Source organism: Drosophila persimilis, unplaced genomic scaffold, assembly GCF_003286085.1.
Source record: "Drosophila persimilis strain 14011-0111.01,24,50 unplaced genomic scaffold, DperRS2 tig00000000-arrow-pilon, whole genome shotgun sequence".
Taxonomy (NCBI): Eukaryota; Metazoa; Arthropoda; class Insecta; order Diptera; family Drosophilidae; genus Drosophila; species Drosophila persimilis.
This window is the reverse complement of record NW_020825288.1, coordinates 20,802,377-20,830,183: the sequence shown is the minus strand read 5'-3', so window position 1 is coordinate 20,830,183 and position 27,807 is coordinate 20,802,377. Positions and strand designations below refer to the sequence as shown.

At 45.7% G+C, this 27,807-nt stretch overlaps 1 protein-coding gene across 1 annotated transcript in view; it reads right to left on the bottom strand.

The window, feature by feature from the left end:
* Nucleotides 1-27,807, bottom strand: part of LOC6591505 (homeotic protein antennapedia) — a 132,850-nt gene that overhangs the window by 1,362 nt on the left and 103,681 nt on the right. Inside the window, exons 3-6 of the mRNA XM_002016919.2 lie at nt 12,512-12,785; nt 11,507-12,450; nt 11,340-11,378; nt 11,001-11,220 (exon numbers count right to left, since the gene is read on the bottom strand). Of these exons, the coding sequence (XP_002016955.1) occupies nt 11,001-11,220; nt 11,340-11,378; nt 11,507-12,184 (937 nt within the window). The 5' untranslated portion in view covers nt 12,185-12,450; nt 12,512-12,785. The remainder of the gene's footprint in view (nt 1-11,000; nt 11,221-11,339; nt 11,379-11,506; nt 12,451-12,511; nt 12,786-27,807) is intronic.

Below are 27,807 nucleotides of genomic sequence, written 5' to 3'. Positions count from 1 at the left end.
GTACAACGATAGCCCTTGATTCATATCATAGAAAAACATGCCTTACAGCCCCCGAATTCCCTTAAAAATCTCCCTTACAAGGTTCTCCCCACAAAGGTACTCCCATTTCTGCTTTCATTCTTCGATAGAGCATCCATTTGTCGTTCTTTCTCGATTCCTGTTTCACTGTTGGATTAAACCCGGGTGGAGATTTCATGGACATCAAGCGGCGAACGGACAAGGTAACTAATTATGGCTCCGATGCGGTCTCCCCTGTCTCCGCCTGTGTGCCCCTCCGTCTGAGGGGTATCTCTGTCCGCAAACCGGAGGGGGCGAAGATATCATGGCAGTGATTCAGTCAAGTGCAGTTTCACCTTCGAACTTCCCTTCAGCCCTCAATCCACCTCTCTCTCTCTCTCTCTCTCTTTCACCGCACGGTAGCCGGGGCACAACTGTAAAATAATTCGGCATAATTATGGGAGTTGCCCCCCGTACCCCTGGTACTCCACTTGGAAAGCAACCAACCAAATGAGTTCGGCGCCTAATGACACTTACTATAATTATAATTTTGGTAATGACAAAAAAGAGCTGCTGCTGCTGCTGCTGCTGCTGGGGGCAGGGAAAAATCATGAAAATGTCGAGGGAGGTACGGGAAAAATATGTCAAATATAATACGCAGCAAATATTATAATTGTCAATGGCCATTGCCATAGTCTGGACATTGGTCACCCCCCCTACCCCTCTAATTGAAATGGTTTGGTAGCGTGTGAAGCCATTTTTTTTGTTTTTCCTGAAAATATTCGACCGGAAATTGAAAGGCGGCCACAGCAGCATTGGCATTGCGGTCGAAGCCAAAAGACGGCGGTGCCACGCCAAGCGGCAATCAGTGGAGAGACTTTTTCGAGTGCCCGCCATGCCCCCTAGATACCGCCTGAGAGGGGTGCAGCGGGGGTGGGCGGGGCGGTGCGGTGCGGCCACAACTGCCTTAACTATTTTTTAATAACATCTTCAGCATTTGTCTTGCTCAACTCGCTCGACCAATGTGTTTTTTTTTTTTTTTACATTTTTATGTCCATCTCTGGCTCGAGGTCATTACATCATAAGCTCTTTTATATATAAGTTTTTTTCCCGTCCCACCGTCCCCTCCCCTCTCTCTGTTTTTTGTGCGGCATCCATTAAGGCGCGCGAATCCGAATCGCATAGAACCCGAGGGGGGTGGTGGCTGTGTGGAAGGGGGGTGGGGAGGGGCGACACAGCGGTGGTCAGAGCAGAGCGCTGCTACCTTCTTTTAAATGACACGACTGATGCCATGTCTATAACCCGAGGCGTTCGCATTTAATCATCATCAGTTAGACGAGAGTCGCGGCATAAAAAAAAAAACTCTTGAAAGATTTGTGGCAAAAAGCGTGCGTGGTCATCCCCCACGCCCCACACCACACCCCTTTGTCCCAGCAACCACTGCACCAGTGGAGCGTAGAATCCGGCAAGTCCGAAAGAGTATTAGGAGCGGATTAAGAGCGGAATAAATGAGGCTGGACGTTCACACAGATGATGTCTAAACAGGGGGGGGGAGAGAAAGGAACCTACATATATGGAATATATGGTTTTTTAGGGGTACTACGGATTGGAAAACTCTTCCCTTCGCTTTCCCCTCGACAATTTCCTTTGAAACAAAGATGTTTTTCCCTATCTATGCGGCACTCCCAGACAAAGCCCATTTCCATTTACATTTCCACACCCATTTCCATGCCCTTCCCCTTTCACGTAACCAGAAGCAGCTTTCGCAGATAATTAGCAGTAAACCCCCCCCCCCCCCTCCGCGCCCACTGGAGCTGCATGGAGGGCATGGTCATGGGCATGCATTGCAAATAAATGATTATTTTAATTGATGAAAAACACCTACAAACATGCCTCAAAGGTCTGTCTGGGGATCTATCCGAAGCGTGGGGCCACAAGGGGCGGGGAGGGAGGTGGCGAGTGTTCTTTGGCGCTCTCTGAAATTTGTTTTTAATGATGCCTTTGCACATTTCATGCAGCCATCACTCAGAAAACCAAGATAAAGAGCAGCAGAAGGAGAACAGATGGAGAAGGGGAAGGGGAAGAAGAGAAGAGAACAAAAAGAACAAATTATTGTTTTCCTTAGATCGCGTTGATCGCCAGGCAACGACGGCACAGGAGCTTCGGATTGAGCGCTGAGAAATTATTATAAACGCATTAATGGCGCCTTTCAAGAACGGAGGGGGGGTGGGGAGGGGAGGGGCTTGGGGGGTATCAGCAACAGAAATATAATAAAGGTGAAACAATTAATATGAAAAAAGAGTAGCGATACATGTGGAGTACCGAGCCTACCCCGTGCCACGCCCCCCGACTCCTACTCCTATGGTGCCGTCGGTAGGTAGGGAGGGGAGGGGAGGGGCATTAATGCTTTTTGATATGAAAGCCGTATTGTAATTAAATTGCGATTAGGCCACCATTTTAACCATTTTACTCGTTTATTACACTCTGCTCTTGGGGCTGGCTCCATAATGGATTTTATTCCATTTCTGCTTCCCTCTCACTCTATATACTAGGTGCGCTCTCACTCTCTCTCTCGCATTAGAGTGTACGAGTGTGTGTGTGTGTGTTTGCGTCGGTTAACGTTTAAAGGAAATCATTAAAATAATTGCCAACAACATTTTATGAAATTCGTTGAAGCAGGGAGAAAAAAATTACAAAAACATTATTATTATTTAATAGCAGAGAAAAAATTCTATTTTATAATGCTTGCCATAAATTATTATATTGGCTGTGGCCGCATCCAAGCGGAACTAAAACAATGGACGGGAACGTGTGCGCGCAATAAAAGGGTTTTAATTCCAAAACAAAAACGCAGCCTCTTGAGGAAGTGAGCATGTACAATCGTGTCTTATTTTGCTCGGCACAACAGCAAACTTCGTTCATCTCTCGCTCTCATCAACCACAGCGTTAAAGCGCTCTCAGTAGTGCGTGGCAGAAGGCGTGTGGGTGAGAGAGCGCCTAGAATCTATCAATAGAATAGAGAGCAAGCAGGAGAGTAAGCTGCGACACTCTCCGAGTGTGATATTTTATGCATTGCTCTTCTTAAGTACTGGCTAAACGAGGCTACAGGCATCTCAATGCACGCTGGGCGCATATGAAACATATAAGAGTACGCGTAAGGGGGAAAGAAGTAATGCTTAAGATTATATTAGACCTATTCAATCAGAGCTTTGGTTTATCTCAATGCCGACAGGCAGCCGCTGACTCGTTTAGCCACTGCTTAATTCAGCCGCAAGCATCACTCCCTCTCTCCCTCTCTTCCATCAAACCGTTTGATGACACTTGCCTGCCCGCTGACGCTCTCTCTCTGCGAGCTTTGCCCTCGCTGTCGCTCTGCCTCTCTCTTCTTGCATTTGTGACACATGCTCTCCCCTCTCTCGCACAATTCCTTGTCATGCAAGTGCTTAATACAATGAGGTACTATTCTTGAAGTTATTTCTAGGTAACTTTTAATTGCACATTTATCAGCGAGGTTAAGGCTTCCCCCCCCCAGCCACACCCCAAACGACTGCTACTGCAGCTGGGTGGTCTCCTCCGCCCCTCTCTCTCTCTCTCTCCTTCGTTTTCCTCTTTGCCAAAAAGCTGCATGTCATGGATGCAAAAATGCATTTAGCTGTAAACAAAACGAAAAGCCAACGAGCAAGCGAGTGGCACAACAACATCAAATGCGAGTAAATGTTTTTTTAATTGCGGAAATTACAGACAAACGCGAGCCGCCGCTGCTGGAAAATGAATATTATTTATGATCGTAAGTTGATAAATTTTTCAACCGACTGAAGAGTGTTCGTGTGTGGCATGACACACAGAGAGGGAGTGGGAGAGGGAGAGGGAGAGGGAGAGGGAGAGGGAGGGAGGGGGGGTTGATGTCACTCTCCGGTTCTAAAGCTTTGCCTGGTGTTAAAATGCAAAGTCATTCGATGACTGGTAGGAGATCCAAAAGGGCTGTGGAGAGGGGCAGTGGGCCAACAGAAAAGTTCTTTCCCCTTTATTTTTTTTGTTGTTGTTGATTGTTTTGCATATTTGACGTATTTTTCCCGTCGCAAAACTTTTCTGTGGTCCCCTTTGACCGACCTTTGGGGAAATAACGGAACGAAGCAGAAAAAAAAACAACCGGAATAAATATCCCAAAAAATCCTTCCGAGGTTTAATGTCTTTTGACTGGTGGTCCTCCCCCCGAAACAATTTCTACCCCCCGCCCCCTTTTTGGGGGGTATATTTTTTTTTTTAATTAAGTCCAAGGTAAGAGTTAGAGCCACAATTAAATATTGCCATTGACCAGTGGATCATTTGTTACCAGTTATTGTTTTTTTTTTCGTTCGCTCTTTCTTTTTCATAATCTCCTGAGACTCTGGGGGCATTTTTAATTTGGGACTTGTTAAGCACTTAAGAGGGTTAAAAATCGACAAAAGTTGACACCAAAAAAAAAAAAAAGGAAAAGAAAAAGGATCGCAGAGGAGCTGGTTTTTGTGGGGCTTATGAATGCATTCATTACGCAGGAAAGAGAAGACCCAATGGACAAGTGGATGGCAGAGCGGGACTTAAAACTTTATTTAGTTATCGCTTAAACAAAAGCAAAAACCCCAGGAAGAGAGAGACAGGCAAGAGAGAACTATGCGAGGAGTCATTGGAGTGGATTGTTCTCCCGCATATTCTCTATGCGCCGTTCCGTTCCCCCATTTTGGATGCTGCCATGGCTGCTACCCATGTCAAAATATTTGACAGCTGACTAAAACATGCTATGGCCCGAGACTGGAGGCAGCAGACGGGCAGAGGGTAGCAGCAGGCCTTCACTCAAGCGGCTCCTATCATATCCCTAAGCGAAAACCCGAAATTTCTCTCCCTCGCGGCCACTACTCTCTCTCCCTCTCACTCTCTCCCTCTCTCTCTCTCGCAGCAGTCTGTCGCCTACGCTCTTGAGTGTGGTGCCATCATGGTAGTGGTGGTGGCAGTGGCAGCCATTGAAACATGTGGCCTGACATTGATGACGAAGACGGGGGATGGGGGATGGGGGTTGGGAGAAGGAGAGGTTTGGGGCAAGCTTTCTTCTGGTGGCAAGGGTAATGACAACTATAATGAAAGGATATTACGGAAAACACTTAAGGGTCTATCAGAATATTGAATTTTAATATTTATTAAATATTTTCGGAAGAGGTTCCGAGTTCTTAGGACTCTCCTATATTTCCTATATGAATTTCAATATTTATTAAATATTTTCGGAGGAGGTTCAGAGTTCTTAGGACTCTCCTATATTTTCTATATGAATTTTAATATTTATTAAATATTTTCGGAAGAGGTTTCCAAGTTCTTAGGACTCTCCTATATTTCCTATATGAATTTCAATATTTATTAAATATTTTCGGAAAAGGTTTCAGAGTTCTTAGGACTCTCCTATATTTCCTATATGAATTTTAATATTTTTTCAATATTTTCGGAAGAGGTTCAAAGGTTTCAGAGTTCTTAGGACTCTCCTATATTTTCTATATGAATTTTAATATTTATTAAATATTTTCGGAGGAGGTTCAGAGTTCTTAGGACTCTCCTATATTTCCTATATGAATTTTAATATTTTTTAAATATTTTCGGAAGAGGTTTCCAAGTTCTTAGGACTCTCCTATATTTTCTATATGAATTTCAATATTTATTAAATATTTTCGGAAGAGGTTCAGAGTTCTTAGGACTCTCCTATATTTCCTATATGAATTGTAATATTTATTAAATATTTTCGGAAAAGGTTTCAGAGGTTTCCAAGTTCTTAGGACTCTCCTATATTTCCTATATGAATTGTAATATTTATTAAATATTTTCGGAAGAGGTTCAGAGTTCTTAGGACTCTCCTATATTTCCTATATGAATTGTAATATTTATTAAATATTTTCGGAAGAGGTTTCCAAGTTGTCCTATATTTCAGATAGATATATATATTAAAAAAAACTTCTTAAATCCTTGTGGCAAGCAGAGGCTCAAGATGATGCTTCGACCACAAGAGACCACAGCGTGAAAAAACCCAAAGGAGGGGTGAGAAAAAGAGCGTGGGGGGGGAGGCAGCGCTGCCTCACTTCATTGCTGCATGAATAATATTCGTAATTTGTCAAAAAGGTTGGCCAAATCCCAAAATACAAAAACGGAAAGAGAAAACCAGAAACAGAAACAGAAAAAATACAGCGCGAGGAGAGCAGCGGCGATTGAGCCACAGCAGAGCATCCCCCGGAAAAACTGACCCGGCCCCCAAGGAGGGCCTCCCCCCCCCTGCCCCCCCACCCCACCTCAAAGGACCTTTGGCGAGCTGTTGCCATTATTTCACGCTTCTCAGCTGCTGGCCACAAAAGCAGCGTGGGTTGGGGGTGGGGGAGGGGGGATGCCAGAGGAAAAGCGAAATAAAACCGAAATTTCCTCTTCGCATTTGCAGCGCTTTATTAAACTTTTTCCCTCTTTTTGGGTTGCGGGGGGGCTGTGGAGGGGGGGAGGGGAAATCCCCAAAGTTCCTGTGTCATTTTTTTCGGTCTTCACGTTGCTCAAATTTTTTGACAGAAACTGTCAGACGGGGGGAGGGGAGGGTACTGAGGGATGAGGATTTTATGCTACAAGTTTTTTTTCCTCACTTATTTTTAGAGAAAACAACAAAAAAATCTTCACGCATTTGGCAAATTATCTTTTGATCCGACTGCTTAAATTGCGCACCGCCCACCCCCCCGGCCCCCACGCCCCAAGCAAAATACCGAGGAAAATGCGTTAACACAATTTCACTTTTGGCAAAGCTGAAAAGGAAGGCTTCTTCGTGCTCCTGGCCCCCGAGCGTGGACACATCTAAGCCATGGCAATCGTCTGCCCTAAGTAGTGGGCCAACTCTCTCAACCCTCAAGGGCTCTCCCTCTCTCTCTTTCCCTCCTTCTAAGGCCGTCCCTTTTCTCCACTCTCTCTCTGTCTTTCTAGCTGTCTTTCGCCCCTCTTTTAGAGCTGTCTTTCTCCCCTCTTCTAGAGCTGTCCTTCTCCCCTCTCTGCAGCTGTCCTTCTCCCCTCTCTGCAGCTGTCCCCCTCTAAGAGCTGTCTCTCCTCCTGTCTTCTGTCTCTGTCTTTTGCTGCCCATCGAAAAGTAGTTTGCGCGCAAATCCTCAAGTTAAGCAAAACTCTTCAGGACATTAAGTGCAGCGCCAACAGACAACAAAGTCCAGAAGTTTTCTCCCCCCACACACTCTCTCTCTCTCTCTCTCTCTCTCTCTCTCTTTGGCCCCTCTTTGTTCCTCCTGCCGGCAACTGCCAAACGGATGATGGGCCGGGATCAACGTTTTACCCAAAAGCCAGGGCGAGAAAAACTTTTTCCACAGCCATCCAGAACGTGCAACTTTTTGGCTACGAAGGAAGTTCTTTTCATTGTCTTACCCCCACTGACAGGTTGAAGGTCCTGCCCCCCCCTCCCCGGCCCGGCCCCTCCCGACTGTCGCTTATAATGCCCACAATGAAGTGCACTTTTCATACTCGAAAGGAATTGAAAAGTTCTTGGAGGGAAAGCAGCAGCTCCGGGCTCTGCCCTCGGAAAGTGGCATTTTCTATGTTGTGTATTTTCTATTTTGTGAACGGCTAGAGATTTACCCGTGAATAGCTGTGAATAGCAATGAATAAATGTGAATCCTAGACAATCATTTACCCAATCATAAATTCATTTATGCCTGGACCCTGCCCCCTACCCTGCCCCCCCTCCTGGTGTCAGCAACAAGCACTCGAATAAAACTCTTTCCCTCGGAAATGGCGAGAAACACTTGTTGCAAATATTTGTTGGCTGTCGCTTAAATTTATGACCCCAAAAACAACAAACAAAAAAAGGAGTCGACTCGAGGCAGAAGCACAGGATTTGGTGGCAGACTGCAGCAAGTTTTCCTTCAGCAAAGAGGGACACAAAAAAGGAGCCGGGAATCGTTTTCGAAACTTGGTAAATATCAAAACAACATTAACGCAACATCCCAGGGAGGGGGCGGGGGAGGAGTGCCACTCGGGGCACTCGGGGCACTCGGGACCCTGGCCCTGAGTAACAACTTAATTGAAACCGAGTTTCGTTTCGTTTTTCCCCCTCTTTTCCCTCCTTTTGGCTTCCATTGTGGAGACATTGTCTGTGGGCTTCGGTTCTCCTCTTTTTTTTTTCTTCTTTGGGGTCGCGTCTCTTCTGCGCCTTGCCCCGTCACGATCGGAACCTTTATGCCACTTTTTGTTGCTGTTGTTGCAACCTAATGCAACGCTTGAAATATGTCCAGGCGTTAAGTGGTTGCAATCGCTGTGTGGGTACAGTGGGCCCTCAGAGAGCCACAAGATTTGAGCGGCAAATAAAAGATTTTAGGGATCCCCCAATTGTGGCACAGAAAAATATGTTGTCAGAAGTAATGAAGGATAAATGGCATTTGAATATATATAATTATAGGTTGAATGTATGCGAATTTAGGAGAACCACAAAAATATGCACCTAAAGCAAACCAAAAACTGACTTCAACTTGGGGCAGATTCTAGAGAAGATACTGGAAAAGATCTTGGAGAAGATCCTGAAAAAAATGCTAGAAAAAAGTCCTAAGAAATCCTATGGAAGATCTTCAAAAACATCGCAAAGAAGATGATTAAGGATCATGGATCATGGCCAAGAACGAATTATTGAAGCCTGAAGAAGGTCCTTCTCCTAGCAATGCTTTGAAAATAAGCTGCCTATAGGATCTTCAACTATATCCTTCATTATTATAAGCTATTTCTAGAGGTTTTAATCTTCGAAAAATCTATAACGTCCCTCTGCACAAAAATTCTCAAAAAAATCCCAAAAATTCGCTGCAAAATCCCTGCCATACCGATCCTCAATTTCCCCAAATTCAGGGCAGCTTCCAGCCTTGCTATTTCCAGAAATTTTTGTCCCACTGTCTCCTCTATTTATGGGCTATGCAAAATGCAGGGAAACCGGGGGACAGGGGGCAGGGGGCAGGGGGCAGGGGACTGTGGCACTGTCGAGGAGAAAAAAAAACCCCTCTAAGCAGAAATAAACTCGTATGCATTTAATCATCGTAACTTAAGCTTCGAGGATCATGTTGTGGCACAGTGAGAATGCCCCAGCCGCTGCTGCCGCCGCGGGAGACGCCGCCATGGCCAGGGCCCAAAAAAAAAGCGACTCCAAGCTGCAGCTCCAGGCTTTAATTCTCCCCCCCTCCCTGCCTCCTCTGGCGGCTGCTTCATTTTTAATAAAGAAAAGAAGCAAAAAGGCACAAAAAGGAAAAGGAAAAACTTCATGTCACCGTGGAGATTTTTGTTGTTGTTGCTTTTTAGGCGCGTTCTTTTTATTTATTCTCTTGCTGCCGCCACAAAGGAGTGGGGCAAGGAGTGTTGCAAGGAGCAGGGAGAGGGGGGGGGATTAAGAAGAGGCCAGGCTGGGGACTGCGATTGCGATTGCGTCTGCGACCACTGCGATGGCGGTGTGCTATGAATGGAGGAGCCCAGAGATGGAGCTCTCTGGGGCTCTCTGGAGTCTCGACTCGGCGTGTTCTGGAGATTAATAAATTGATGGCATCCATTGCACATAACGTGTAACTAATGGCGCTCATCAATTCTGCTTTACATCTCAATCTGGCTTTGGTGCAAAAAAAAAAAACAGGAAAAAACCACAACAACAGCAGCGAAAAATACACCAAGGAGCGGCAGCAGCAGGCCGTAAAGGCTCCACCGGATTCCAGTAATGACGCGGCCAGGGTCCGGTCCAAAGAAAGGACCAAAACACTTGAGAGAGAGAGAGAGAGAGAGAGAGAGAGGACTGCTCTGATGTTCACTTTCACTCGGGGAAAAAGTGAAAATGGTAATCTATATTTAGAAAAAAGGACTCGCATCCTCCCTGGAAACCTCTCCCCCACTTATGCAACGCGTATCCTTTGAAACTGAAACTAAAACTGAAAACCGAACCACATGGTTTCCTCCTCCCTTCCTCCCTCCCTGTGCTCTATTTTCGGGGATTAGCTACGGATCTTTGGCATCTCTTTTGGCACAAACCTTTCTCGGTCTTTCGCTTTCTATTGTCAATTTGCATTAGGCGACAGGACCGCCTTCTGTGCTCGGATCGAACGAAACCCAACCCTGTCCTGTGTGTGTGCACCTCTTTTCGCATTCATCGATTTTTGGGTATTTGGGAAATTTGCAAAAATTGAGGCGAATGTCAGGTATCGTCGGAGTGCCAGAAGGCAACGCGAAACGTCTCCTCGTTGCAGATGGATTACGCCTAATGTCGAGCAATTGGCCAAGGCAATAAAGTGAAATCACCCGGACGTGTCAAGGTCGTTGAAACGTGCATACACAAGCAGACAGAAACAGGGGAAGGGGGTGAAAGAAGGTAGAGATTTGGTTTCACATACAAGTACAGTGAAACTTGCACTGCAAATCGCTTTCTATGAGTTTTAGCAGCTTATGTTAATTTTGAAAGTATTTAGAATATAAATTTGAGTTGAAAATAATTTTAAAGATTTTTGTCAGATTTTTTAAAGTCAGTTTTGTTTAGTTTTCCATTTGCGGCAATTCAAATTTTTCGCGCTTACTGCTTGAGCCTTGATCGGCACACAAGCAGGGGAAGCAGTTCACTCTTTAAACTGCTTTACAAGTAGAACTGCTTAGCTCAAGCAGTTTACTGTACTCCATTTGCAGAATTTCAAATTTCCCGCGTGTTCTGCTTAGAGACTTGGATCAACAGACAAGCAGTTGAAGCAGTGTTATCTCCATGAAGAACTGCTTTGGAAACGAGGTTCGCTTTAAAGCTTTTGGCTTGGCTGAAAAAATATATAAAATGGCATGGATTTCCTTTGCTCTTGTTGTTGTACGCACGTCTACTATACTAATTGGAGCTACTAAAATCGAATACAACGGGGGGGAACTAAACTACATTCAACCCACTACTATAAGAAGAAGAAAAATTCCACTTAATACGTTTCGTGGAATTATCGATCACTTTCCTTGACACTTACCAAACTGACTTCGCATCCAGGGATACAGTGGTGACGGCATCCCCGAGGATTGCGAATTCGGGTTTTGGGATGGCGGTGTATGTTGGCCCGATAAATGGCCCTGATGCATCTGCGGCGGCCCCTGGCCCTGGTGCATCATCGCCTGTGGCGGTGCCCCAACAGGTGGCACGCCCGTCTGCTGTTGTCCGTACATGCCCATATTGTGATGGTTTTGATGGACCTAAATGGATTAAAGATTAAACAATGTTGGTATTTTATTGGCTTAAAGTGAGAGAACCAGCCACCATTTTGAGGAGCGTTTAATGAATGATGGCGGGGGTGGGGGTGGGGGCGTCTTACCTCTGTAACATCGGGAACTCCAACGTCCGTGTAACCCAACTGTTTGTGGCAGCATGAGAGAGTGAAAAATGGGGAAAAAGCATTGAGTTATAAGCGGGGGATCAAAGCATTTCGAAACCCATCGACCCTTAAGCGATATCTACCCTTTAAGGAAGTTTCATTCTCACCTGCGCCTGCGGATGCCCCATGTGATGGGGCAGCGACATTTGTGCATTCATATGGTGGCCCGTCATCTGATCCACCAGTGGCGGAGAGCCACCCTCTGGGACCAGGCCCAGACCCACGCCCACGGCTGCCTGCAGCTTGCAACTGGCGTAGACGACAGGCTGCTGTTGCTGTTGCTGCTGCTGCTGCTGCTGCGGATGTGTCACCTGTTGCGTCACTTGCGGCAGTTGCTGGAGCTGCTGCTGCTGCTGCGGTTGTTGTTGCGCCTGCTGCTGCTGCTGCTGCTGTGGGTTCTGTGACTGCTGTTGGGGCTGCTGCTGCTGCTGCTGTTGGGCCACCAGCTGTCCACCGCTGGGCAGGCCGTTGGTCTGTGACTGCGGCATCACGCCACCCACCTGACTGGAGGGACTGTCCGGGCGGGAGTAGCCCTGGTGCTGCTGCTGCTGCTGCTGCTGATCCATGCCCTGGCCGTTGTAGTAGGGCATGCGGTCGTAGGGCGGGAAGCGCGGGTAGGGCATGTTGCCCTGGTGATTTGGATTCTGGCTGTAGTGATGCATCTGCTGGGCATCGAGATCGGTGACGCCGTTGCCCGGATAGTGGCCGTGGTGCATGTCGGCCCCCATGTACGAGTTGGTGAAGTACGACGTCATGCTTTCACAGTTATTTGTACTCATCGTCATTGTGGCGGCGTTGGCGTTGGCGGCGGCAACTGCGGCAACTGCTTCTGCGGCTGCTGCTGCTTCTGCTGCTGCTAATTCCGTGATGAAACGTGACTGCGAACGTGCAAACGTTCGGATGATCGGTTATCGGTTATCTGTTATCGGTTATCGGTTATCGGTTAGCGGTGACTCCTTCCTGCTGCTCCTGCTGCTTAGTGGCTAGTGACTAATCCTTCTTCCTGTTCTTCCTTGTGCTTTTAGCTACTTTTCCTTATATACAAAGTAAACTGTGAAAAGGAATCAATCATTAAGCATTTATCGATAGTTATCGCTCGCTCGATTACTCACCTAATTAACCCTTCCTTTTTGAACACTTAAGTACAATGTACAGTTACGTTGCGTTACGTTACGTGACGTTACGTTACGTGTGTAGTGGTGTGAGGTATAAAATGATTTCCCGCGTTTTGTTTTTCCGCTCTCTGTTCCTCTGTTCCTCTGTTTGTTGCTGTTTCTTGGCCAAAATAACCGTCTATTGATTTGGTGTTTTTTTTTTTTGTTTTTTTGTTGATCCTTAAATATCCTTATCCTCTAATTGGTATTCCTCAATTTTGATTTTGAAACTCTGCAAAAAGGGAAAGAGTAGGAAAAGAGTTGCGTTGTAGTTGTCGGCTCAAAGTTTTGTTTCCAACTGAAGATCGAAGAGGCTTCGTTTCGGGGGTCGCTCTTCTCATATGTTCTTCAAACATGTGCGCTCCTCTTTCGCCTGACAAATTGCTTATGGCATGCTTCGACAAGTTCTTAAAAATATGTCACCGAATCAACCATTCCCCAGCTCCAGTTCAGATCGAAAAGGGGGAGGGGGTCTTGTTGTGGCTTTAAAGTTTCCGACTAGTTGGTATTTTATGCTCATTATACCATAAATATCTAAAGGAACAGGGCATTCCTGTTGCTAGAGTTGCCACACCAGCAATTACAATTCATAGGGTTGTCATTCTTCTTAAAAACATTTATAGAAGATGCAAACTGTCTTCAGAAGCTACTATTTCGAATAGTATCACATAAATTCAAGTTTCAATTACATATCCAGAGTTGCCACACTCCATAAACTGCTCTGGCAACTCTGGCCACCCCTCAAATCACCGTTATTCCCCTCAAATCACACAAAACTTGAGCTGACATTTCTGCATTTCCTCTTCCCAAATCAGAACTTTGGTAATCCTCACCCGCCCCCTCCTGCCTGCTTTGCAAGTCCCTTCCTTTGGCCTGACAAGCTGACAACATTCATTGAATTTATGAATATGAAATCAATTGTGTTATCCCCTTTTGACCTGACATCCTTCCGGTCAAAGTGATTTAATTTCCGGGCTCATTATCACGAGTCTCTGACCTCATAAATCACACAGAAAAACCCCCTGCCCCCCACCACACACACACACACACAAACAGTGCAGAGACAGAGACAGAGAGAGACAGATAGAGAGAGAGAGAGAGGGGGACACACGTTACATGCCAAGTCATGCATATGCAATGCATGTCTCTGTCTTCTGTCTCTGTCTCTGGCCTTTTGGGGGCTCTGTGACAACCCTGCCGAAAAACCCCAAAACTAACTAACGGTAACTTGTTGTCGGAAATGAAACTTTCCCCCCCGCCCCCCACAACTTTCTCCACAACAATGGAGGACAAATAAAAAGAGCGGGCAAGAAAACTTTAAAATATTTTCAGGGCTTTGCATTATTCCACATCCCATTTTACATTCTCCTCTTTGACTGCTCCTTCCCTCCTTTATCCTTTATCCTTTCGCCATTTGCATTGTGTGCGTTTCCCCTGCCTTTGGCATTTTCCCTTTTGTTAACGAAATAATTTTCTTTTGCCTGCCTCCGAGGCAGCGCTGCCAAAGCCAAAGCCAAAAGCTTCCCTTTCAATTACACATTTCCCAATGATGGCGATTGAAGTTGCCAGGGGGGGGGGGGGGGGGAGGAGGACCAAAAGGAGCGGGGGCTGGGGCAGGCCATGGCGCGAAAGGACAATGGCAGCTTGGAAGCGGAAGGAAGCGTGTGTCTGTCTGTCTGTCTGTCTGTGTGGGCGGCGAGGGCCAAAACGGATGCCGGCAAATCGCTGGACTGTGCCCCCGATCTCCACTGCCTACGCGGAATCATGCCAAGGGGGTGGGGACCTTTGGGGCGGAGGCCGAGGGGTAGGCAAAGAAACTCACTCAAGCACAAGCGAGATGATAATAATGTCTGATGTGTGTTTTGTCTGTTCTTCCTGTCGCTGTTGCTGTTCCTGCTTTTGGTTTTGTTGTTTTGTGGCATGCAGCGGGGGTCTGGTGGTGTGGTATTTTAGTATATATGATTTATGTTTGTCTGATGTGATTTATTCAAGCGAAGAAAGTGCTCAAATTTGATTTGCAATAAAAGATTTCACACCATCCGCTTTAATTGCCAAAGGCTGAGTGTATGCAAGCTAGACAGAGTATTGATTTTTGGTTACAGGCAAAGATTATTCTATTCTTTAGGTTTCCAGCAAGTTTCATCAATACGTTCCCCATTCTGTGACCCCCAATCGCCCCTTCTAGCGCATCAACCCCATTGCCAGAGTCCTTCTATGCACTTCCCCTCAGTGGCGCCCTTTGTGTCTCTTTTGGGAACTACACCTTTTGACGAATGTCAAATACATGTCAATCACATGTCAAAACTACACACACATTCTACATGTGAAGCTCAGCCTGAAAGTATGCAGCGTATATTCGATGGAAGCAATGCGCCATCTGGATGATAATCAGTAAACTAACGCATCGCCGAAGTGGAACGGGCAGGGCGCAGTGGGCAAAATCTGCTAAGAGTATTAGAAAAAACATATTGGAATGGAAATTCATGATTTTCACACTAGGAAAAGGATTACCAAGAGAATCGCTGTAATTTTTTATTCACTCTATTTTCTGTTCCTTTGGATGCACTACATATAGAACTAAACCGATCTTGTGGGGATAACTATTCTATATATCAGCGTATTCCTCAATGAAACCAATATCTGCTACTTATAAGATATTATTCAATATTTTAAATTATTTCAAATTTCAACTTCATTCCTTAGTTTTTTTAAATTTCCTTCGACTTTCCTTCGTTGATCATTTGAAAGATCTTTTCATTCCTTAATTTCTTTAAATTTCCTTCTCCTTTTCCCACCATCTTCATTCCACTGTGCGCGGAAACTGCTCGTGCATTTAGCGGAGACAACAACCTTAGGTTTAAGCCCAACCCACTTACGCACACACACACACACACACGCCCATACCGTTACCAGTTTTAGCCACACACAGCGACAGACAGCTGATTGCAAAAAAGAAAGAAAAAAAACCCAGTAAACCGGACTACAAGTAGGAAAAGACCAATCCATCACACGGTTAACGCTCGCTCCCTCGCACACACACTCCAGCTCCAGCACCAGCTCCAGTGTCTCCCTCTCACACTCTGAAATTAGAGTTAATGAGAACATCAACATCCCATTCCGCTGTTCTACTCCCACGCATGCGCTGCTGTCCCTGTCTCGCCAACAGAGCGTGGTGTGTGAAGTGAAATGAAATGAAATGAATGACTTCTTTCTTCAGCCATCAACTGCAGCCATTTTGATTTACGACTGCGACTGCGTTGCGCTGTCATTGTCGACGCCGACGCCGACGCCGACGACGCCACTGCAGCTACCTCAGTTTCCGCTAGCTCTATCTCTGTTGCGCTCGCTTCTAGCTGCGCTGCTGTTAGACGAAGGCGTCGCTTGTCAACTGTCTTCTTGTTCTGCTTCTCGTCTGATGCCCTCTAATGAAAGTATGATGATTCTGACTCTGATTTGGAGCATTCACGATCGCGTCTCATATCATTTCAATAGAAAATATAGCTTAAATATCAAGTATTTTGTACCGAACTCTGGAAACTACAGTTTGGCTCTTCAAGGGTATCAAACATATCAAACCATTAAAGCCTAGACTTCCATTTCTTATACCCATTGTTGTCGGCATCATCAGAAGAAGGGCCGCCCCTTCACCGCAAAGAAGATGAGAGGCTTTGGCTTTGGCTTCGGCTTCGGCTTCAACGGTAAACCAAAGCCAGTTAGTGCGTCTTATCGCCAGGTGGGGAACGGGAGTAGGGGGATGCCTGGGGGCTGGGTTTCCTCTCCCTCTGTGTGTGTGTGTGTGTGTGTGTGTGTGTGTGTCTCTCAATTAAACCCCAAGTTGAAGAAAAACGTTCTGCTCGGCTGCCCGTCGCGACTGCCGCTGGCAGCTTAAATTGCTGTTTTGCATTTTATTTAAATAATAATTGGCTTGACTAACTTTTCCAAAGGGGCGCAGGGGCAGGCAGTGATGGGGCGGGGGCGGTGGTCGGCTTCCGAGAGGAGGAAGAAGGCGTACCTTAAACAAGGTGGAAGGTGTTCCAGAATACCAAATCAGGGAAAATCACACACACACACATCGGACTTTGTAATGGAAATGAGGAAATTTAATTAGAGGAACGGCTTGAAAGTACATAGACTAAGAAGAAATTACCCAAGATATAATTAGAAAGAATTCACGGAAAATAAAAGATACAAGAAAATTACTATAATTTATTGCGCAACAGAAAGGCGTAAAACAATCCATCCCTAGAGGCTAAGCTTCAGTGGGAGAGAGACGGAGTGGCACGAAACGACCCATCACTGAAGGTGACTTCACTGAGAGTGACGAATCCCATTCCTAACTGCTAAGCTTCACTGGAAGAGAGACAGAGTGGCACATAATCCATCCCTGAATGTTGAAGATTCACTGAGATTGAAGGGAAACCCATTCCCAAATGCTAAGCTTCACTGGGAGAGAGAAAGACAGCAATTCTTCTTTCAATAATGGTTTTCATCTCCATATATTCCCATAATCCCATTTCTAATCGTTTCCATCTTCAATTACATCTGTGATCGCCAAGAATCACCGTGGCTTTCCACCTCAAATCATTCCTCTACCATCATCCCAATCCTTCTTCTTATTCCCATCTCCAATCGGTCCCTATCTTCAATACCCCGCTTAGCCTCTAACCAAATGACCTTGTACTCAATCCTGTCTCTCTCTCTCTCAGAATATATTTCAATAATCACAAAACCAAACTGAAGAACTCAAGTAAAAGCCGAAGCAGAGACTTAAGCACGTGCTCAAGGGGGTCGGGATCGGGTACCGAAAAAATGCCAGAAGAGTTTATTGTGCCATCAACTAAAAGAGCAAATAAAATTTTATTACCACTATAAATTTCCAGGGCACTTGAAGAGAAGCGCACCAAAAACAGAGGCCAAAAATGTAAAAAAAAACAAAACGAACTCACGAAAACCCTACAAAAATGAAGCCAGAGTCGTGGGCAGGACTTTTTGAGAGAGGGTAGAATTTCAAGCAAAGATTTCTGCTTCAATTTGTTGTGCAGGTCCCCTCCTTGGCTACGCCTCTGTTCGGCAGGTTCTCTCTTTGCAGCTTTGCAGGGCAGAGGATAAGCCCACGCAAGACAGAGACGCCACCACTGCGACGACGGCGACGCAGACGACGACGACGACGACGGCGACGAAGTAGTGGAAGAGGACGAAATGATGAAGAGCGGCAAACGGTGAGGGCCAGGCCATGCATTTTTCTCACATTTATCTTGCGTTCGAGTGCTGCGTTTTATTGCGATTGGAAATTGAGCTTGTCAACGCGCGGGGCAGCAACGCTTGGCTAGTCACTTGCCTCAAGAGCGTGCGGGGAGTAGACAGCTGCTGCGCGTTGGTTTTTGGGCGCGGACTTGGACTCTGTTTCACTGCAGATAATAAAAACGTCAGGCGCAGGCAGGGCCTTCCCTTCGCTCGTTTTTGCATTTGAATTTTCGGGCATATGATCCTTGAAAATGGTATTTTTCCTCAAGCATTTAATTGGCGCATATTTAGCATTTACTAATGGACATGGGGCACCTGCCCCCCCGCCCCCCACCGAACCAGGCACTCTCACAATCCAATGGGAATACAAAAGGGAGGGAGGGGGATGGTGGGTCCACAGAAATGGACAATGACAAGAGCCTGATAATAAATCTAATTGACACATTTGCAATGGTTGACTCCCCGTCTCGGCCAATCCCCCAATGGGGCAAGACTCAGGGAACTCAGCCTCCGATGGAGTGTAGTGCTCCTTGCAATTAAAAACTAAAATGAGCAAACAGACAGAGATACTCACTTATTATGCCACAACAACAACAACAACAACAACAGCAAAAAAAACATTGACAATCTACACGCACACACAATACATAAATTGTTTTGTCGATCATATCGAATCATCGATCAATCCGTATGTAACTCCCCAACCCAGCGATCGATCGATCGATGGATGGATGGTTGGTTGAGCGGCCAACCTGTTGTGATAACACCACAGGACCTCGAACCACTGCTGTCTGCTGCTGTCCACACTACCGACTCGGAGACTCTCCAGACTGTGAGATGCTGCTGCCACATCCATCCATGTTGGACTTCATCTGTTGCCGTTGATTGGCAGGCAGGGGGCAGGGGGCAGTGCGCAGGGGGGAGCACACACACACTTTGGCTTTGGCTAGTGGAAATTGATTGGCAAAATGAAACATGGCCAACACATTGGGGTTCATGTTTGTAATGGGCAAAAATGCCTTCATTACAAGGCGAAATGCGTAAAACGCAAGCCACGCATGCGCATTGAAACCCAGAAACCAGATGCAGAGCCACATCTTCTCTCACGCAGCAGCAGCAGTGGCAGTGGCAGTGGCAGTGGCACGCAATCCTCCTGTTGCACGACCAGAAGAAAGAACATCCACAACATTATCTACGTTTGTCACTTGGTTTCTTGTTAAGTGCAAATGCAGCTCTGGCTCTCTGTCTCTGCCTCGTACGATATATATTGTGGCACAATTGAATTGTTAAGTGGCCTGCCTGCCCCGTTGACTTTGTCGTTGCCTTTTGCCTTCGTTGGGTTGCGTGTGAAAATTATAATTTCCTGACCAGGTTCCACGGCGACCCCAAACAGCAGCAGCACCCCCCAACCCCCGCCCAACCCCCACCGAAACGTGGCCACAGAAATGTTGTCAACAATTTGCAAAGGTTTTTATGTCTGGCAATCAACGACGCGTAGAAACATTCAGACTGGAAGGTAATTAAATTTCATTTAATGGCCCAAACAGCATTGCAAAGGGAAATTTGTTGCGCTTAGAGAGCCATAAATAATGTTTTTTGGTCGTTACAAACCACGAAAAAAACATGGCTAAAAGTGAAATTAGTTAGTTTTTTTGGCTTGGAGCCAAGTGGAGTTCAAAAGGTTAATTGTTGTCACTAAAAATTCAGTTTCTCTTGGGCTCAAATTTCAAGGGAAATCCTGTCGAGAACCTGTCTCAAGACAGCCCTCCTCTGGGTTCAGCCGAAAGTCACCCGCTGACTTTCCGGCCAGTGGTGAAAGTTGCCAAAGAAGGCAATTGTTGCATAAGAGTCCTGCAACGCATCCTGGCTGATGCAACGCAGGTACTAGCCATAAAACGTTCGACAATCGCCGGTACGGTACCCCTGCCTGGGAAATAGAGCAATTAACCTTGCCTACGTGCCCGGGTCCTGGCAAACGCGTTTGTCATTTGCTTAATTGCCTGTTAGTGTCCGCGATTATCAGGGCTAGATTCTGAGGGAACGGCGAGTGGGAGACACAATATAGGGGCTTCCCTTTCGTCGATTTCCCGCCCCAACACGTAATTGTTGGCTCGACTTTAATTGGGGGTCACAAAAGATCGTTAATTAATTTATTATCCAGCCATCGAAGGCAGGTTTTATCGATTTAGGGCAGGGACGTGCTTGAAAAGCTATCGTTGATCTATTAAAAGGGGGGGATGTTTATGTAAAGGGAGTTTACATTTCGAAATGGAAAGATTTCGGGGCTTTAAATAATGGAAATAAAAACGTTCAAAGGAATTATCGATATAACACGATATATCAATTAAGAAAACGATTTTTTTAAAGTAAATAATTGATTTATGTTAAAATTATCGATAAGTCTCAGTTTAAGGTCGATAAAATCCTTGAAATCAATAAATGTCCTGACTTAAAAGAGAAATGGACAAGATTTCAAAAAAATATATCGATAAATGTTATAATAATCGATAAATCTTAGTTTAAGGTCGATAATTTCCTTAAAAGGGGAAAATATAATAAAGCATTATAGCGATAAGAAATCGAAATCGAAGCTTAGTTTGAGGTCGTTAGCCTCCTTGTAAATAGATAAAGCGATACAACATCGATAAATATTAGTTTGAGGTCGATAAAATTCATGGAAATCAATAAATTTCCTGCTTTAAAAAGAAGAACAAAAATATTGTAAAGAATAAAGCATTATAGCGATAAGAAATCGATATCGAATCGAAAATTATCTTCGAAAATCGATAAAGCGATACAAAATCGATAAATCTCAGTTTAAGGTCGATAAACCCCTTGTAAATCGATAAACTGTTAACCTCAAAACATAGATGAAAAGTTTTGCTTTCATCTTTGTATCTTTTTATCCCCCGCTTGAACCTCCTTTCGATTATCTTCTGTCGCATTAGCAATGTCATCTTCATCTGCCGCCGTCGCCGTTGCCGCCGTCGCCGCCATCGCCATGTGCTCCCCCATTTTCCTGGCTTTATTTACTTATTCAAATCGTTGGGACTACGACTACCCTCTACCCTCCACCCTCGACACACTCCCCCTGCCCGGACTACGTTTCCTTGGGACAGCATTCAACTTTGCCGCCTGACACTTTTCTGACAGCGACAAAAACTTTTGTTCTATTTTCCGCAACAGAAACAGAAGCCAGCGGCGAGAAAAACCCTCCGGAATGGAGAGCCGCCCGAAAGGCAACATTGCAAAAATTGCTAAAACAAAAGGCTGGAAAAAAATATCTATATATACATATTCGTACAATATATGTATCAGAGATCTCTCTCCCTCTCCCTCTACTTTCGTGGCGAATGTCATGACAGGCTCAGTGACTTCGGGAGACCCGGGGACTGAAACTGAATTGCTGACTAACAGCCTGTCGCGAAATATGAGTCCATTTCACCAAAAGAGATACCCAGAAGCTACAGCGACTGGAAGCCACAGTGGGGATTCGATAGAGGGAAACGAAGATTATCCAGGGAGAGGGTTGGTCCATCAAGGGAGATACCATTCCGATCATTCCTTTGGGTTCTCCTCGAATTCCCACTCAAGCTACCCCTTTATTGAGTCCCCACTGTACCTGCTGAAAGGGCTATGGGGCTATGGGGCTCTCTCTTTGCACCGACAATGATGATGTTGGCCCCAGGGCCCGGCCCGGCCCGGCCTGGCCTGGTAATCCCCGTCTTACTGCCTGCTCCACTGTGCCGCGCACGTGCTTAAATACTTTTGGCATTACCATCCAATCCCAGCAACGCCCACTCCCCACTCCCCGCAGTCTCCTCCCCCTCTTGTCTCTTTTCGCGCTCCGGAAAAGTCTTCAGGATGTGACACAAAATGCCGCCGCGCCATCGTCCGTGGGGCTGCTGTCATCATTGTCTGCTTTAAAGATTACACAAAATATTTGTAAAAATACAAAACAGAACAAGCCACCGACGAACGGACGGCCGGGGAGGTGGGTGCGGCGTAAAAATGTGGGTGGGTGGGGATATGTGGGTTGTGGAAAAGAAATAAACTCTTAGCTTTACAAAAATAACAACAGACCCAGAGACGCAGGGGAAAAATCAAAGAAAAAAGCAAAAGGAAACAACAACAACAACAAAAAAACGAACGAGAAGTAGAAATACACAAAAATATTTACAAAATATTTTCCACTTCAACGAAATGGAAAACGCGACCGCCCGAGCGCTGCTAGCTGCCCCCTCCCCAGGGGCAGTGGCACCTTCCGAGGCGCCCACTGTGGAACCCCCTGCCCCCCATCCCCTCCCTCATTTACGGTGCGCCACTGCATTCCCCTGTCGATCTGACTCTTACGGTGCATTCCCTTGTAGATTCTCTGCTCCCCTGCCATCACACCATCTGCTGTCTCTATGTGTCCCTCTCCCTCGTTCGCTGCTGCATAGCGGCTGTCTTTCTACCTTCCTCTCCCTCCCTCGCGAGGCTTCAGTTGCCTTGGCTTTTGTCTGCTCCTCCTACTCCTCCTCCTATTCCTCTTCCGCTCCCCCCTCCCCAACACTCTTTGAATAGCGCTGCGTCTGGCAATGGCTCGTTGGCGCTGCCATCACTCCCTCTACCTCGCCTGCTCTGCTTCCCTCTCTCACAAAGTTTCGGTTTCTGTCTTTAGCGCGTCGACGTTGACTTCGGCGCCGGCTGCCAACAAGCGTAAAATGCCTTTGGGAGCAACAACAACAACAGCAGCAAATGCAACGGGAGAACTGCACATGGCAACAACAAAAGCCAAGCAGAGAGGGAGAGCCGAACAGAGCAACAACAACAAAAGCTAACTGAACTTGACTGAGAAATCAACGGCAGAGGCAGCGGGCAGAAGCAGCAGCAGATGCCGAAGCAAGCCGAAGCTTTTGATACACTTCGATAGCATTCGTTGCACTCTCCTCCCACCCTGACGAGCATCTCCACGAAATCATGCAATTCTCTTGGAAGAAAAAGCGTATAAAAAAGAAGGAAGCAAGCGGCAAAATGCGACAAAATGCTTCGTCAAACCAACGAAAGTTGAGCAAATTATAGAAGATGGATCGCACTCTTACATATATGTATTCGTATGCGTGTGTGTGTGTGTTTTTTTCGCTCTTTTTCTAAATTGGCGAAACGAGTTTTTAATTGATTTTCTTTTTTACGTAGAGACGAGCGGATTGCAATGCGCTGTGACCCACAAAAGTGAAAACAAAAATTGCTTAAACTTGAGAGAGTGTGGAGTAGAAAAATCAAGAGAAAATCTACAAAAATTGCTAAGAAATCAAAAAGAAAAAAAATAATTTTAGTTGTATGCCGAAAACCCAAAAAAGGCCTATAAAACCCCGCATTAGATCATCCAGAAAACGCAACTAAATTAAAAGCCAACTATCCTTAACCTTTTGAACTTTTCCTCAGTGGGGGCGGGGGGGGGGAGAAACTTCCACAAACAACAGTTAAAAAAGTAATTTTTCCCCTTAACCAAAACTTGATGCTCATCCAACGTTAATCCCTCCACTCATTGGACCCCTGGGAGGTGACTCCATGATATGATAATTATATGGCGCCACACACAAAATGGAGAAAAACGAGTGCGGGAGGGGGAGGGGGAGGGGGAGGAGGAGGGAAATGGAAAATGTGAAATTCATTTTCATTTGCGGTGGCGAAACTTCAACGCGACGGCAGCGGCAGCGGCGGCGACCACTCAAAATATGAAATGGAAAATGTGTGAATATTTCAGTGCCTTCCCACCTCCTGATGGCGGCACATGTGGCAGGCAGCAGAGGCAACAACAACAACGGGGCATGTCAATGTTAATTTAGTCACCGCGCCACACAAAAACAAAAAAAGTAGAGGGAGAATGAAACAATTCCATTGGGTATTGTTAGGGCCAAAAAGCAACCACCTCCCACACTTCCTGCAAGCCCCTGGCAACCCCCCCCCCCCCCCCCCCCCCCCCCCCTGTTAGCCTGATTTCCACATGTGGCTCTGTGTCAACTTTTCATGAAATTAGTTGGCAACATGACGAGCTGCCAGGGAAATGTCGCCAAAGCCAAAGCCGCTGCCGCTGCCGCTGCCAACCAGAGCACACACACGCCCATTAGAGTGGGGTGGGGGTTTGGGTGGGGCCGCCTCTCTGGTGCAGCTGACACCTTGGTCCCAAAGTAGTTTTCGCTGTTTGTTCGGGAGCCCGAAAAACGCGAGGTCCATTGGGGATTACGGCTACGAATGTACACGTGTTGCAACACCACCGCAAACGCGCAACGCACCACAGCAGCAGCAGCAAAGCAGCGTTGGCGGCGGCTAATTAAAAAATTTCCCTCATTTCATCAAGCGAGGCGGCGGCAGCAGCGGCAGCACTCCACTCCTGGGGTCCAACCCATTTAGTCGTCTAATTATTACAAATGGCCGAAAGGCGCAGGCAGCAGCAAAAAAAAAACAGCCAAAAAGACTGCGCAGAGGGAATGCACTCACAAATTCATTTAAGTAATTAAATGGTCATTCCAAAAGTGTGGAAAAACAACTCCAGGCCAATGCAAATTTGGCCAAGAAAACAGTGGGGGAGCTAGGGGGTTTTTGCACCTCTTAGAAAGGTTAAAAGTTTAGCTTGAAAAGAGTTAAAAGTGTGCAAAAGTGGCAAAAGTAAACTAGAAATATTATTCTATTATGTAAAATATATTATACCTTTAGATAATAAAAAATAAATTAAAGAAAAAGAATTTCAAGGGAAAACTCTCAAAAAAAATATATACTGAAATTCTATTCAAAATTCATCAATAATTTCTATAATTTTGGGGCTCTAAAGATCTCTAATTCTGTTCAAAAATCAACTAAAACTTTAACCAATTTTCAAGGCTCTTAAATCTTTTTTTTTTAATTATTTAAATTCTTTAAAACATTTTTTAAACTATTCTAAAAACTGTTAAAAATCCACCATAAATGTGCGAAACTCCTGCGAAAATTCCTCCTTTAAATCCTTCCAAATATTTGTGTACTTCCTCCAAAATCAATCCCATAGTTCACTCAAAGGCTACCCCCTGAAAATTACCTCATTTTCCTGCACCCACTGTGCCACGCCGCCAATCACTTTATTTCCATTCAAGAACTTTTCCCGTGCTGTTGTTGTCTCGAGAAAATCTGTTTTTCCTGCCGTGACAAACACTAAATACTTTGGCTGCCCCCCCCACCACCACCCCCTCGGTGGCTCAATTTCCTGGCAATCCAAAAACACTACCAAAGTATTCTGTTTAATCGATAAAAACATTTCAACTGCAATTTGGCTATCGCTTAGTGCGAACATTTAGCCAGGAAGTGGAAGTGGAGGCAAAAACTACTTTTAGATACAATATCCAGCCCCCGCCCCCACGCACAGGGCCATACAGATATACAGTTACAATCCAATGGCGTGGAAAGAGATGCAGATACATCTAAGAGCGGAGGCGAAAGAGCAGCAGAGATTCTATCCTACGTTTTCCTCTAGGGAAAAGTCGAAGGGAAAATCGAATATTAGATGGATTTAAACACGTGTGTGTGTGTGTGCGTGTGTGTGTGTGTGTGCAACAAGCTAAGATTTGAGGCAGAAACAGCAGCCACCAGAAGCCATATTTGAGCTACAAAAACAGAACCTGAAAGACCCGGCTCTCCAACGATAAGGCTAGTCCAGTTTCAGTTTCAGTTTCAGGTCCTGCGTCCTGTTTCATCTCCTGTCCAGCTGTCCAAAAAAAATAGTGGCAGGAGTAGGGGCATTAGAACATCGTAATCGCTGGAGGCACAACAGCCGACGGAAAACCGGGTGGATTTTTCCTCAATTTTTCGTTACACGGCCATGGCCATGGCGGCAAGGAAAAACAACCCCCCCGACCAGAATATACCCCATTTCAATACTCATATGTGTCTGTGTGTGTGTGCGTGTGCTGTCTATGGGGTTGGTTTTTCATTTATTCCACATCTCAAGCGTAGAGCACAGCCCAGTTATTGAAGTTTTTCCCTCCGAAAAAAGGCCAAAATTGTGCACTCATTTAATTAGATTGTAGCCGGAAAAAGTTACTCAATGTATTACCAAGAAAAGCGTCGTTTGGAAAATCCTTACCTGAAATGAAAGAAAGCGAAATTTTCCGATTAGTTGGGGGTAAACATATTAGAGAACAAATTAAGTTAATGAAATGTCGTTTTCCTACCCCCCCCACACAAGCCCCACTCCTCAACGATTTCCCGCATGGCAATTAAATCTTTCCTTTGAGGGCCAAAACTAATTAAGAGAAAAGTCAATTGCAGACACTGCAGGGCAAGAGAAATCTCAATACCAAATTCTCAAACGTGTTGATTAAAAGACCATAAAAATAATAAGCAGGCGATGAAGAAATAAAAACACATCAAGAACAGTCGTGGAAACAGAGGAAAAAATTACTTAATTAGTTGGCTAAAAGAGCAGGACAGGAGCGGGCCCTAAAGAGCAGGCCAGGGCGACAGGAGTGGGCCCTAAAGAGCAGGCCAAGGGGACAGGAGCGGGCCCTAAAGAGCAGGCCAGGGCGACAGGAGAGGGCCCAAAAGAGCAGGCGGTAGGAGCGGGCCAGGCGGCAGTGAAAAAAAGCAGTTCAGGCCTCGCCAAAGTGTAAATTGAATGAAATATTCATGCAGAGATTTCTACAGACCGCAAGGTCCGGAGTCCCGTCCCGGCTCCGCCGTTGCATCCACATCCTCCCGTCCAAAAATTGGCAACATTCAACGCGTCTCCTTCTGGAGGCAAGTGCGAATGCCAGAGAGCCTGCCTGATGTTTTATTGAATTGAAAATCTCATTATCACCTTCAAGCATTCTTTGAATGCATTTCGCAAGGGTGGCATGGGGGGGGGGGGGGGGGACCGTGTGTGGACCTGCTTTTTGGGCAGCAGCAGTCATGGCCAACGCATTTGGCAGATACTCGCAGCTAATTATCGTAATTATTGCAAATTTACAAATTGATATGAAATTGATTAGTGCCCCGGTCCGACATTGGACGATGTGGATGCTGGGGATACAGGTTGTTCCCCTGCCCCTTTCTTGATGGCAAGGGAAAACCCGTTTTCGTTTGGCTCTGACTCGGAATGGGGCATGGGAATACATTATGGCCAAAGTGTTGCTTGCCACTTAATGAAGATGCCAAAATGGAGAGCGAGGGGCAAGAACTGTACTGCCAAAGGAGGGGCAAAGGAAAGACAGTTGGTTTTTTGAGAGGAATCCACAAAGTAATTCTGGCAGCTCTTAGTCTTTTAATCCTCTCGGAAAGGCAAAGGAACTTCTTTTGAGATTTATTTTATTTTAATTTAATTTTTTTGCTTAATTTATTTTGTTAAAAAACTTTAGTACTAGATTTAATCAGCCACGACTGTAAAAACAAATCAAAAATCTTTAAAATTCAAACAAAAGCCACTCGCTTAAGCTCTCCCTTTTTACCGCTTAAGCTCTCTCTACCGCTTAGCCAAGGCAAAGCGCCCCCTCTCTCTCTCTGTTCTCGTTTTTGCATTCACAAAAGCAAAAGCAAAACAAGAACAATGGACACAGAGACAGACAGACGACAGTCAAGGAGACAGAGAGTATCAGTGTCGGAAAGAGAGTTTCAGCATCGCTCCAGAGAGGGACAGACAAAGGGCAAACATGAATAAAATTTGCGTAAAAACTGGACAACAACTAAAATGTGCAGCAGCAGCAAGAGCAGGAGGAGGCGAGAGGTACGACACGAAGACGCTGGAGTACGAAGAAGAGCAGGTCGGTCGGTCGGTCGGTTGGTCGGTTGGTCGGCATTTCAATTGGAAGCGAGATAAATAGAAAGAGATGGAGCGACAGGCAGACTGCAGGCAGCGTCGGCAGGCAGCGCGTTGCTTAATAAAATAATGCGACAGAAGGAACGCAAACGATCCGGAATGATGCTTCTGCTGATGATGATGATGATCAAAGCTGTTGATAATGATGATGATGATGATGCTCGTTGATTGCCGACTGCTGTGTGAATGATTTGCTGTGGTG